This window comes from Scyliorhinus torazame, chromosome 1, assembly GCF_047496885.1.
Source record: "Scyliorhinus torazame isolate Kashiwa2021f chromosome 1, sScyTor2.1, whole genome shotgun sequence".
NCBI lineage: Eukaryota > Metazoa > Chordata > Chondrichthyes > Carcharhiniformes > Scyliorhinidae > Scyliorhinus > Scyliorhinus torazame.
Window position 1 is genome coordinate 164,626,676 of NC_092707.1, and position 14,091 is coordinate 164,640,766.

Sequence of the window (14,091 nt, forward strand, 5' to 3'; positions counted from 1 at the left end):
ATTGTCAAACTCGCGGGCGGGTGTCAGGAGGATTGCAGAGCCGTCTGTCGCAGCGCTCCCGATCGCTCAAATCGGCGCACAACAGCCGCCTTTTAATAATGCCGGCTGCGAGCGGCCGTCAAAATGGTCAGGAACAGATTTTAACAATTTGGCCACACTGTGTATGCGTGCCCGATCATCGGTGCACATGCGCATAGTTTTGCACATGCGCACCGATGATTGGGCACGCATGCGCAGTGCGGCTGCATTTGTTTTTATATGGTCGCAGCCTTTTTTTTTCCAAGTCCGGGTGGGCTAGGGACCATTGGGGCCAAAGGGACCCAAAACCATTTCCTCCATTTTTGTCAGCAACAAACAAGGTAAGAGAAAATGGTGGGTCGCGCAGGTCGGCCGGCGTGGGTTGCGCAGGCCGGCCGGCGTGGGTTGCGCAGGCCGGCCGGCGTGGGTCGCGCAGGCCGGCCGGCGTGGGTTGCGCAGGCCGGCCGGCGTGGGTTGCGCAGGCCGGCCGGCGTGGGTCGTGCAGGTCGGCCGGCGGGTAAAAATGGGTCACCTGAAAAGAAGTTTGAAAAACACTGCTCGAGGAAACTGCCTCTTGCGCATTTATACTGAGTAATGTTTTGCACTGTAACTTGCTGGAGGTGTGAGCTTACAGCGGCATCAAAGGGCAATGAAACACCTTGGATCATAGTGAAAGGTATGTCCATCAGTCTCTCTCATAAGGATTGTGAAAGAAACAGGAACATAGGAGACTGAATTCAAGTTAAAGAAAGAGAAATAGGAAAAGAGATAGATTTTAAAAAAGCAAAAAATAGTAAATAAAAAATTGTAAACACTTTAAATCTCTAACAATTTTTAATTTTTTTTTAATTTTAGAGTACCCAATAAATTTTTTCCAATTAAGGGGCAATTTAGTGTGTTCAATCCACCTAGCTTGCTCATCTTTGGGTTGTGGGGGCAAAACCCACGCAAACACGGGGAGAATGTGCAAATTCCACACGGACAGTGACCCAGAGCCGGGATCGAACCTGGGACCTCGGCACCGTGAGACTGCAGTGCTACCACTGCGCCACCGTGCTGCCCGATATCTCTTAACAATTAACGATATGGCGGAGTAGTTCACATTTTTCCTTTCCTGCACCAAAGACGTTGATGGGCCCTCTATAACAATTATCACTTGTTAAAAAGATACTTGTGCTAAGTTCCAGCTCCAACTTTCTGCCGTAAGTTTAAAAGGGAAATTAATGTGTAAGTCTGGCAAGTTCCACAAAGTAATGGAAATCAAGGGCAAAATGCTGTTTATGCAAGGCACAATTCATGATTTACCTCTCAATCCCTAACCTTGTTATCGATTTGCTTATTAATAACAGCATGCATCATTAACATAGCTTTTCCAGCTAGGTCCAACCCCATATATTTACATTCACATTTTTCATGACAGTTTGCATTACAAGCAAGACAAGCATCTCAACCTGTCTGAACAGGTTTCAATGAACCAAATGAGTAGGCACTAACTATTCTATTCTGCATGTCAAGTAAACCTTAAACAGCCTCTAGATCAGATTTCCTTCATGCATTTTTCTATAAGATTTATAAATAACATGCACAAATTACAGGTCAGAAGACTAAATGATTTAAATTCATTTCAGCCTGAGGTTAACAAGTTAAAAGTTTCAACATATGTTTACACTGAAGTTGAAAAGCTAACTATCCACCAGATTCAATACAGCAGTGATATGAACTCTGTGCCATTCCAGGAGGAAAATGAATGACCTGCACCGGTGCTGAACGACACTAATTTGGATGGAACAAACTATTTTCTTTTCCCCACGCATACGAATAGGCAAAGACAAAGCACTAAAGAACCTGATGCGTCTTCCTACATGGGGCTCCCCAATATCTCAAGAACCTAAAGTAATTTTACAATGAAAATGGACAAGCTAGCTCATTTATACTTTCCACAGCATGGATACGGTTAGCAGGTGAATTTGCAATTGAAAGCATGTCACGGAGTTTGAATTTTAAAGACTTTAAACAAATTTGCATTGCAATATCGTGAACAGTAACACATAGTGTAATCACTGCGCAGCAATACAGATTTCAAACAGTTAATCACTTTGCTGTCAGTGGGGTACCAACAAGCCTTCTGTATCTGTGTGACTTGTCAGGTATTAAAACTAGATTCAAGTTTAATTTTGGCCAACACCAACTTTTAAGCGGGTTTATTTTACTGCAACTTTGTCGAGCAACTCCTAAATTAATCTTATGTGAATATTATTCATTACAAACACCAAATGAATCTACATATAATATATATTACTGCAGCAAGTAGTATTTTGGGCAAACCTACTCAATACATTAGTGTCAGTGAAATAAATATGTACAGCGCCACAATTTCACTGCTGATAAATTCACACACCAACCATACTACCAGTTTAATGCCTTGCACTGATGCTAATGTCAGATGCCAGTAAGTTCAGGGCTTCCTAGTGACTTGACATCCGAACTCTAGATTGCCATTAAAAAGGGAGTCTTCTCGGGGCGGCACGTGGCACAGTGGTTAGCACTGCTGTCTCACAGCGCCGAGGATCCGGGTTCCATCCTGGCCCCGGGTCACTGTCCGTTTGGAGTTTGCACAATCGCCCCATGCCTGCGTGGGTCTCATCCCCACAACCCAATAATGCGCAGGGTAGGTGAATTGGCCACACTAAATTGGAAAAAAAAGAATTGGGTACTCTAAATTTCGAAAAAGTCTTCCAAAATTCAGATAGAGGAAGGGAAGGGCAACCGAAAAGCTGGTTGAATTCATTTTTAATACTAGTTTGACATAACATTTTTGTCCCAATTTGTAATACGTCCAATATATAATGGGCTATGCTACCACTTACATGGGAAAGATATACAAACGGTCACTTCCAACTGAAACTACATTGGAACTAACTGAATTGCGGAACAAACTTCAGGCTTTTCGGTTCTAAACTTGCACTGATATTTTCAAGCACTAAAATGGGACACTAAAGGCAGTTTTCTCCTTCCCACTTAAATACATTGCTGCAGTTTCTAATTGTTCCTGAATAAAATTCATTTCTCATTAATAAAATGTGACTTGTAACATTACTTCCGATGGGAACAAAGTCTCTTAGATGATATCAAACCATCAGCACCATTAACCAAAAATTTCAACAACTTTACATTATTGCCACTCAGCTGTTCAAATAATCCACTCAGATTTTTAAAGGCTCAACTATTAACATCCACATTTGTAGTGTAAATATTTAAGAACTGCAAAAATACAATTAAAAAGATATCAGTTGAAAGATCTTGTTTGTTGACAACAGCCTCTCAACTCTTACCAAGTGCAGGTCAGAGTTTCAAGGACACCAAGCGTCACCTGTGTCAGTAGTAGCTATCTCACAGTCAGAAATCTGCGATTTCATGCCACACTCCAGAGACTTGAGTACTCAACCCAAACTGAGACTCTATAATGCAGTACTGAGGAAGTGCTACCCTATCGGAAATGCCTTATTTCAGACCAGACATAAACCTGAATCTCTACCATCACGTGTACACAAAAGAGTCAGCAGCACTATTTGAACAGGACAGCTCTCCTAGTATTCAGGCCAACATTTATTGCTCATCCATTACCCCCCCCCCCCCCCCAAAAGCATTCTCTTGACTGCTGCTTGTGGTATCTTGCAGTGTATAAATTCAGCTGCGATTTTCCTCCACCTAACAGTAGCTCAAAAATAACTCGCAACCAATGATTATTTAAATTCAATAATACAGACTTGGAGCACTGTAGCTGTGTCACATATAAATATGTTTGATTGTAAATAATCATTTTGATAAATAAAACGCAAAAGAATCAGGCTAATTTTCATTGCCAGGTAACCTAAATTTCAGTAAGATAAAATGCCACTCAAAGATAATAATAAAACACAAGATTGAGTACCAAAGTATAATGTGTGGCATTGGGAGAAAGAGAGAAAGAATAATTAGATTTCATGGTAAAATTTCCACTCCAAAAAGAAAATGAACTAAATCAAGACACTTTTACATAGACAAAGTATTAAAATTCCCCAGAGTTATGCTGTTCAACAACACTGACAACTATAACCAATAATACCTCCCTGTACAAAACAAAAATGTCCAAAAGTATGCCAAAGACTATCTAACTTGACAACGGTAGAACGTGACAGCATAAATAAAACTGGGGGGGGGGGGGGAATAATTTGCCTACTGAGATAACCAAAAGAAAAATCACAGAGTATTGAGTATTCTAGAAGAGTTTACTCCCTTTCCAAGAGCTGACGTGAAGACCTTTCTTCAAAAGAAAATTGGAACGGGGAGAAGGAGGGGTATAAACTTTCCAGAATTGAGCACAGTTGATTTCCAAAGCCAAAAGAAGTAATGCCGCACACAAACTTCAGAAATATTGTACAATTCATTGGAGGGGGGGGGGGGGGTGCATTGGAACTTCAGCTGGCAGGTCAGAAAGAGACCATATTGTGACAGCTCTGACTGAAGTCACTCAAGAGCAGCAGCAGCAATATCCCCACTCTGTTCTTATGGCAATGTCACTAGAAACAGCAGCACGACAGGAGGCAAACACTGGGCTCGAAAACCTCAGTTCACACACACATTGACATTATTTACAGTATAGATATATATTTCACAAAAAAATTAAAAGGGAGGTTTCCAGAACAACCTAAATAAGAAAATAATGTTGGCTCTGCACCCCCCAAACTCTCTATTACGCGAGTCCCAGGCTTCTGCGCGGCCTAGTGCAAAGGAAACACACCCAGAGTCAGCGCCAACCAACGCTTTCCCCACAGCGGAACGGGGGGCGGAGGGGGTGCTGCGAGTGATCACTCCTTTCAAAATAATAATCACCATCATTAAAACGTCTTTGAACGTGTGGAAGGTTTGCATTTTGTGGTTTTGTTTTGTTACCTGCCGTATATCCCCTCGGTGATTCTGTTCCGTTTTAACGGCCTCCTGATCTTGCTGCAATCAGCATTGCGCCTCTTCATTGTCCTTCGCTGCCTTTCCCTTCTTCAACACAGTTTCCTTCTCTTTTTTTAATAAAATAATTTTAACATAAAAATGGGGGGGAAAAAATAAATTAATTTGGAATAATTTTAAATTCTGAAAATAATATTTTCACCCACCCCCCCCTCTCCCCCGATTCTTCTTCTTTTCTCCCCCCCCTCCCCTCTCTCACTCTCCATCCGTTTTCTTCTCCTTTCAAACAAAGAATTAAATCAAATGAAACCAACCCCTTTCGGTCCAAGCCAATATTTTTTTTTCTCCTGTCTCTTGGCTGGCGGAGGGGAGGGGGCGGGACTTTGGCCGCTTGTCTGTCTTGGTCACTGTGATTAACAAGGCCGGATTGCCCAATCGCAAGCCGGTCCCGCTGATTGCCATGTCGGTGCGCCAATCAGCGCTGGCGGCTCCCGAACCGGGTTGCTGTCAATCATCCAGGAAGACCCAATAGACGAACGTAAAGGGCGGGCACTTTGAGACGTCAGGTTGTTGGGGGGCAGAGAGACACACACACAGGGAGATATCACGCAGGCGCGCTGACTTCAAAGCGTCATACAAGCTTAGTGGGTATAATTGGCGCAGACTCTGAGCAATCGGCACCCGCCGGACAGTGTCAATCAAGCTCGCCGAACCAATGGCCGGCGGCCGCCGAGGGGGCGGGAGGCTATCGCAGCAGCAGCAACAGCAACAGCCAGGTTCGGTTGTGGTGTCTCTGGGAGGCGCATTGCTTGGGGAGTATGCATATACTTCCACGTATGCAGGTTGTGCCTCAAGTTGAGGTCAGGGTGGTGGGGCTAAAATGCAAGTGTTGTGTGCAGCAAAATTAAATTGAATTCGTTTCCTAAATAGGAGCGAATATCTATGCGTTAGTTTACAACAGTGAATTCATATATAATTTATTATGCTGAGCTGTCACACCAGAATCTGATCCAGAGGTGGCTTCCCAGCATGGGTTGAACACATACAGACGCTGGAACCTTTTGTCAAAAGCAGCCTGGCAAACTGCTTTTGTGCACCAACTACTTGGATATTGGTCTACAATTGAAATTAAAGCACATAGGGTTTTTTGCTGAAATATATAACAGTGATGACATCTGAAACAATTGTAGATCTTCCAACTCACCCTTATTCCAAAGTTGACACCCACGTTTCTAAACTATTGCTTGCCTACTCAGTTTAATGTGCCAATGCTCGTGGGTCGTTTCAGGTGTGAAATGCAGTGTTCTACATCAGCCACTTGATCTGATGCCACATTCGTAGCAGTTGTTGATGATTCTCCTGGTGATGGGCAGACCACCAAAGCTGAATTTGGACTTGTTCTGTGTGTTGTGCTGCTTCAGGATGGCGTTGTGCAATTCTGAATTGTGATTATTTAAATAAAGGAGGACACAGCTTTAGCACTGTGGTGCCATGTGATTATTTTGGCTGCACCTAATTGTTATATTTTAAATAATGACTTATTTAAAATATATATATTACTCTTGAATCCACCAGGATGATAAAATGACCAATAGTCTTCTTGTTGAAAGATGAACTATTTAATGAGTAATAAAATAATAAACTGTGAGTCCTTTTACTCAATACTAACTATAAAGAAATAAAGTACAATACAGATAACTATATAACTATACACTATTATAACAAACTAGTTCTAACTTCTCTCATTCTAGCTATTCTATGTCTTGCTTGTTCACTGTTCTGGGTCACACTCTCTAACTAACTAAAAAGAGCGGGAATCCGGTTTTATGGTAAATGATTGTGAGACATCTAGTGTTGAAATGACTGTACTGCATTTACATACATTGATCATGTATATTGATATCTGAATATCACAACATCCCCCTTTCTTTTTAATATTTTCTTTGAAACATCTGAAAAGAAAATTTACATAAGAAATGCAGTGTAAACAGTACACAGTAATCACTAGATTATTGAAAAAGTTCACAAATTCAGACGATTAGGTCTTCTTCTCCTTGTCGATCTTCTCAACTTCAAAGGTGATGAAGAATTCTTCAGTTCGTTGTGAATCAGTACATTTGATTGCATTCTTCTTTCAAGTTGTTTGGAAAGTCTGGTTCAAATCAAGATCTGGAAAAATGTTGACAGTATCTTTGACTTGAAGTAGATCTCTTCTATTTCTTCTTAGAATGGTTCCATTGGAAGTTCTGATCAGATAAGATCTTGGTAAGAATTGCCTAATTATGTGAGCTTTGTCAGACCAACCTCCTTCAGGAAGTCTGAATCTAACTATATCATCATCAGTTAGTGTAGACAGTTCTTTCGAATGTTGATCAAAATATCTTTTCTGACTCATTTTCTGTTATTGCATTCTTTTAAAAAGAATTTGTTGTTCTTGAGCAGAAAAGTGTAATTGAGGTAATGTTGTCCTCAACACTCTGTTGTATAACATTTGAGATGGAGATAAGCCTGTTGATAGAGGAGATGTTCTGTAATTGAGTAAAGCTAAGTAAAAATCAGAATCAGATTCTTTAGATTTGCTAAGTAGCTGTTTCATGATGTGAACACCTTTTTCTGCTTTTCCATTTGAATTCGGAAAATGTGGACTTGAAGTAACATGTTGAAAGTTGTATTTCAATGCGAAATCATGCCATTCATGACTTGAGAAACAAGGGCCATTGTCAGACATTACGATACTGGGAATACCATGTTTGGCAAATATCTCCTTGCATGCCTTAATGACATTGTTGGATGTGATGTCGTTCAGTTTCACTAACTCAGGAAAATTGGGAAAATAGTCAATGACTACAAGATAGTCTTTTCCAAAAAAGTGAAAAAGGTCCGCACCAACCTTGATCCATGGTGATGTTACTAGACCATATAGTTGCAGTGGTTCTTTGCATTGCTGATTTTGATGGGATTGACATGTTGAACATGACAATATCATGTTCGCAATATCATTGTTGATACCAGGCCAATAGATAGACTGTTTGGCATGTCTTCTACTTTTTTCAATGCCTAGATGACCTTCATGTAATCTCGACAGCATTTCAGAATGCATGCTTTGTGGATTTACAATGCGATCTTATCTCAGCAGTATACCATCTACAATAGTCAATTCTGACTGAATGGATTAATATTGCGGACAATTACCTTTGGGCCATCCTTCTTGAAGATGTTTCATAACTTACATCAACGTGGTATCTTTCTGTGTTTCAATGCGAATTTGCTGAAATTTGACATCGATACAGGTAGTAATTCTTTGAATAGTTGCAAATGTGAATCAACATCATTGATGGATTCTTCTTGGAGAATGTCTGTTGACTGACCTAGATAAAGTATCAGCAATTACTAATTCTTTACCCGGTGTATACTTCAGTGCGAAATCGTAACTTCTCAATTTCATCATTAAACGTTGAAGTCTTGGAGTCATGTCATTTAAGTTTTGTTCTATGATGTGGACGATGGTCAGTTTCTACTGTGAATTTGGGTAGACCATAAACATAGTCGTGGAATTTGGAAATCTCCGTGACTAACCCTAGACACTCTTTTTCGATTTGGGCGTGCCTACATTCAGTGTCAGTCATTGATCTTGATGCATAGGCAATAGGAACCCAACTATCAAATGGTCTTGTTGCAGTAAAACAGCACCTATGCCGTTTTTACTTGCATCAGTTGAAATTTTGGTTGGTTTTGTAGGATCAAAAAATGATAAGCATGGAGCTTGTGTCAATTGTTGTTTCAAATCAGTCCATTCTGCAGTATGTTTGTCAGTCCAGATGAATTCTGTGTTCTTTCTTATCAATTGACGTAGAGCAGTTGTTCGCGCGGATAGATTTGAAATGAACTTTCCTAGAAAGTTGACAAATCCGAGAAAACGTAAGACTGCCTTCTTATCTTTAGGAATTTCCATTGCCTTGATAGCTTGCATTTTGTATAGATCTGGTTTTATGCCTTCAGCCGTTATGTTGTCACCTAGGAATCTTAAAGATGAAGCGGCAAACATGCACTTGGCCTGGTTTAACTTTAAAACATAGTCGTCAATTCTCTTGAAAACCTCCTGAAGACGCTAGACGCTTGATATGCTCTTCAGGCGTTGTTGACCAGACGATTATGTCGTCAACATAAACCCAAACTCCTTCTATGTTCTCGGTCATCTGTTCTATTGTTCTGTGAAAAATTTCAGAAGCAGATATAATACCAAAAGGCATCCTATTGAAACAGTACCTTCCAAAAGGTGTATTAAAAGTACAAAGAAGTTTACTGGAGTCTTCTAATTGCATCTGTCAAAATCCTTGAGACGCATCAAGCTTGGTAAATATTTTAGCATTTGCCATCTCAGCAGTGATATCTTCTTTCTTTGGTATTGGATAATGCTCTGTCTTGATATTTCTATTGAGATCTTTTGGGTCCATACAGATTCTTATTTCACCTGTAGGTTTTTTTACACAGACTAGGGAGCTTACCAAGTCAGTAGGTTGAGTAACCTTAGAAATTATTCCTTGAGTTTGAAGTCTTGACAATTCAGCTTTCAGTTGATCTTTAAGTGGAGCAGGAACATGTCTAGGTGGATGGTCACTAATTTGGCATCCTTTTTCAGTTGGATTTTGTACTGAAAAGGTTAAGTGCCCATACCTTGAAAAACATTTGGGTATTGGTGTAAGAGTTGCTGAACATCATCAGTGACCGTACTTGTTTCACAGGTATTCATGAAGATTCTCTGTATGAATTGCAAATCTTTGCATGCTTGTGCTCCAAGTAATGATGAACGAGTATCATTGACAATCTCGAACCTTACTTATTGTTGAATGTCTCTGTTTGTGACACTTAGGTAGCAGGATCCATGTGAAAAAATGGGGTTGCCATTGTAATCACGCAATGAGCATTCTGGAGGAATCATTTCATAATGACTCTTGATCTTGGACAGGTCCTTGGAATTCAAAAGATTCGCCGAGGCGCCGGCATCCAATTTCAAAATGATTGGAATAGTGTTAATATACACAGTAGTCATCCATTCGTTGCTTACTGTGTTGACTTTTTTGTTCTTCCGTTGCTTGAAGATTTGTCTCAGACTCTTGATGAAGTAACTTCATTGTTTTAAGATGATCTTTGCTTGCTTGTAGATCATGCTTGATGGACAAATCAACTACACCAATGAAGAAAGTATTTTCTGATGATAAAATATTGTCATCTTCCGTGAAATCTTCTTGAGTGTTGATTTCTTCTGTTTTGTCCACAGCTCGTACTTTGTGATACTTTTTGTGTGTAGGAGGAATGCATGTAGCAGTTGATTGACACTGTGAAGCATAATGGTTGAGTTTCTGATATTTTAAACATTGTTTTCCAAAAGCTGGACAATTCTCCTTTAAGTGGGCGTTACCACATCTGTGACATGAATTATGTTGTCGTCATGATGTAATTGTGACGTACATGCATGCGCAGACTTCTTCTTGAGCATCTCGCATTTTGGTGCGTAGCGTGCATGTGCAGAGGTCAAAAATGCTTGCAGAGGATAGTTTCCGTTCCTCGCAGATTTCTGCTTTGCTTGCGACACCATTTTAATTTTCTCTGCCTTGTGGTAGAGATTTGTGCTTTTTTCTTTAGGATAAAATGCTAGATACTGGCTTCGGGTCTGTTCTGCTGATATACATTTGTCAATCGCAACTTGTAGAATTAAATCATTTTGACGAATTAACGCTTCTCTGACATTATCATCAAGTATACCATATACTATTTGATCTCTGACAAGTGAATCATGTAGATTTTCATCATTACACGTTTTAGCTAAGATCTTGAGATCTGAAATGAAATTATTCACAGGTTCACCAGTTCTTTGAATTCTCTGATGAAATTTCAGTCGTTGTAAAATCTCATTTGTCTGCATTTTACAGTGTTCATCAAACTTCGCTATCACTTGATCAAATTTAGTTTTATCTTCACCAGCACTAAAATTAAATGAGTTGAATATTTTGATTGCTTGCTGTCCTGCAAGGGATAGAAATAATGCGACCCTTCTAGCTTCTGGCGCTGCACTTAAATCAGTAGTTTCTAGGTAAAGTTGAAATTGTTGCTTGAACAACTTCCAATTTAAATTTAAATTACCAGTGGTCTTTAGATGTATTGGTGCTTGAACTTGGTCCATTGATATGTTGTTTGCGTCAAAGTTTTCAAAGTTGCGATGATTGCTATAGTCGAAGAGTTGAATCTGATTTTTCTTTTTCCTTCTTTTCTATACTAAATCTTCGTTAGTCTATCTTAAAAGATTTAAAACTTGTTGGTACCATGTTATATTTTAAATAATGACTTATCTAAAATATATGTATTACTCTTGAATCCACCATGATGATAAAATGACCAATAGTCTTCTTGTTGAAAGATGAACTATTTAATGAGTAATAAAATAACAAACTGTGAGTCCTTTTACTCAATACTAAACTAACTATAAAGAAATAAAGTACAATACAGATAACTATACACTATTATAACAAACTAGTTCTAACTTCTCTCACTCTAGCTATTCTATGTCTTGCTTGTTCACTGTTCTGGATCAGACTCTCTAACTAACTAAAAAGAGCGGGAATCCGGTTTTATAGTATCTGATTGTGAGACATCTAGTGTTGAAATGACTGTACTGCATTTACATACATTGATCACGTATATTTATATCTGAATATCACTACACTAATATGCATATTTATGCCAGGAAGTTTGGAGTTCCGAAGGAGCCATTATATGGTTTTGCATGTGTAATTTTTAATCTTTTCTCTCTGTTGAAGTCAATCCATCTGTTATTCTTGCAACATCTATCTGTTGCTCTTTTTTCACTGCATCAGTCACAATTTGTAAATACCTTTCTATGTATTTTCCTCATTAATCTATTTTCTATCATTCCAGAAGCAGAAGTGGCTGAGGAAATGAGTACACTGCAGCAGGAATAAGCACCAGACTATAAGGAGTGGTGCAATCATTAGCAGAAACATGCATTTGATTTGCTGTATTTGCACAAATGCACATTCTTCACTTCAGGGGTGAGATTCTCCGACCCCCCGCCGGGTCAGAGAATCGCTGGGGGCTGGCGTGAATCCCGCCCCCGCCGGTTGCCGAAGTCTCCGGCACCGGAGATTCGGCGGGGGTGGGAATCGCGCCGCGCCGGTTGGCGGCCACCCCCCCCCCCCCCCCCCCCCCCCCGCGATTCTCCGGCCCGATTGGGCCGAAGTCCCGCCGCTAAAATGCCTGTCCCGCTGGCGTAGATTAAACCACCTACCTTACCGGTGGGACACGGCGGCGTGGGCGGGCTCCGGGGTCCTGGGGGGGGGCGCGGGGCGATCTGGCCCCGGGGGATGCCCCCACAGCGGCCTGGCCCGCGATCGGGGCCCACCGATCCACGGGCGGGCCTGTGCCGTGGGGGCACTATTTCCCTTCTGCCTCCAACCATGGCGGAGGCAGAAGAGACTCCCTCCACTGCGCATGCGCGGGAATGCCGTCAGCAGCCGCTAACGCTCCCGCGCATGCGCCGCCCAGAGATGTCATTTCCGCGCCAGCTGGCGGGGCACCAAAGGCCTTTTCCGCCAGCTGGCGGGGCGGAAATTCGTCCGGCGCCGACCTAGTCTCTTAAGGTTGGGGCTCGGCCCCCAAAGATGCGGAGCATTCCGCACCTTTGGGGTGGCGCGATGCCCGACTGATTTGCGCTGTTTTGGGCACCAGTCGGCGGACGTCGCACCGTTTCCGGAGAATTTCACCCCAGATCTGAAAAATGTTGGGATGAAATTTGACCAGATCTTGATTACAGGGGTGTGGAAAATTGTTGGGTTAAAGATTTAATAGGAAATGTGTAGGGGGATCTAAAGAGGAAATTGGAAGAAAAATAGCAAATGACAGAATGTTGTATTTATAAATCATGTAATACATTGGTTAAGAAAATGTAATACTGGCTTAAAAAGTCAACATTTACTTTCAAATGATCTGATTGGTGCAAGGTACCACCTGGGTAGTGAAGTAATATCAGAAAAAAGCTCAGGGCAAGCTTAACAGAGACTATTAGAAACAAGGCACACAGGAACTTCCAAATGTTTGTTAACTATATACAACTGTATACAGGAATAGATGGCAGAGTGATCTCCTTCTGAGTTCTAGAGACACATGATCTGACATCACTAATGATGTACAACAGCTATTAACATAATCTGGATCTGTAAAGATTTAATCACCTGCTAATGCTCGCATTCCAAGCATTGTCTGGCATCTTTGAATCTGTCTATATATATGTTTCTGGAACATACCTCTTCATTCACCTGAGGAAGGAGCAGCGCTCCGAAAGCTAGTGACATCGAAACTAACCTGTTGGACTTTAACCTGGTGTTGTAAGACTTCTTACTGTGCTCACCCCAGTCCAACGCCGGCATCTCTACATCATAATAGCTGTTCACCCATTAAACTACATCTCTCCCAAGTCTTTCATTCTACTCATTAACATTAACTATTTCCCGCGCTATGATAATTATGGCGGGAATAGAGAAGCAGGAAGGAGGGGGCGCCGCACGGGGCGAGCCGTGATCACGGGGGGAAGCCGAGGTCAGCCAGAGTTTGCTGACTTCTGGGAGCAACATGGGGGGAGTAATTACGCTAGCGGGGGGTCTAGCGGGGGGGGGGAGGGGGGAATTACTGGGTTGCTGCTGCTGGGGAAAGGGGGGAGTGGGTGCGGGAAAGGATGGGCGGGGGGGCACCGTCTGGGAGAAATACAGCCGCGTGGGAACTGGGCGAGAAGCTGGAAAAAGATGATGGCTAACCGGCAAGGGGGGGGGTGGGAAGCCCCCCAACTCGGCTGATCACGTGGAACGTGAGGGGGCTTAACGGGCCGATAAAGAGGGCACGAGTACTCGCACACCTTAAGAAAGTTAAAGCAGATGTGGTCATGTTACAGGAAACGCACCTGAAACTGATAGATCAGGTTAGGTTGCGCAAAGGATGGGTAGGGCAGGTGTTCCATTCGGGGCTGGATGCGAAAAACAGGGGGGTGGCTATATTAGTGGGGAAGCGGGTAATGTTCGAGGCAAAGACTATAGTGGCGGATAACGGGGGCAGATACGTGAT

At 41.8% G+C, this 14,091-nt stretch overlaps 1 protein-coding gene across 2 annotated transcripts in view; it reads right to left on the bottom strand.

Annotated features, from left to right (window-relative positions):
• Nucleotides 1-5,295, bottom strand: part of maco1b (macoilin 1b) — a 176,731-nt gene extending 171,436 nt beyond the window's left edge. The window contains exons 1-2 of one of the 2 annotated variants that reach the window (XM_072501100.1): nt 5,277-5,295; nt 4,951-5,072 (exon numbers count right to left, since the gene is read on the bottom strand). In XM_072501100.1, coding sequence (XP_072357201.1) covers nt 4,951-5,030 — 80 coding nt within the window. In that variant the 5' untranslated portion in view covers nt 5,031-5,072; nt 5,277-5,295. Of the gene's footprint in view, nt 1-4,950; nt 5,172-5,276 lie in introns of those variants that run through there. The other variant, XM_072501099.1, reaches the window with a different exon arrangement.
• Between the last annotated feature and the right edge of the window lie 8,796 nt (nt 5,296-14,091).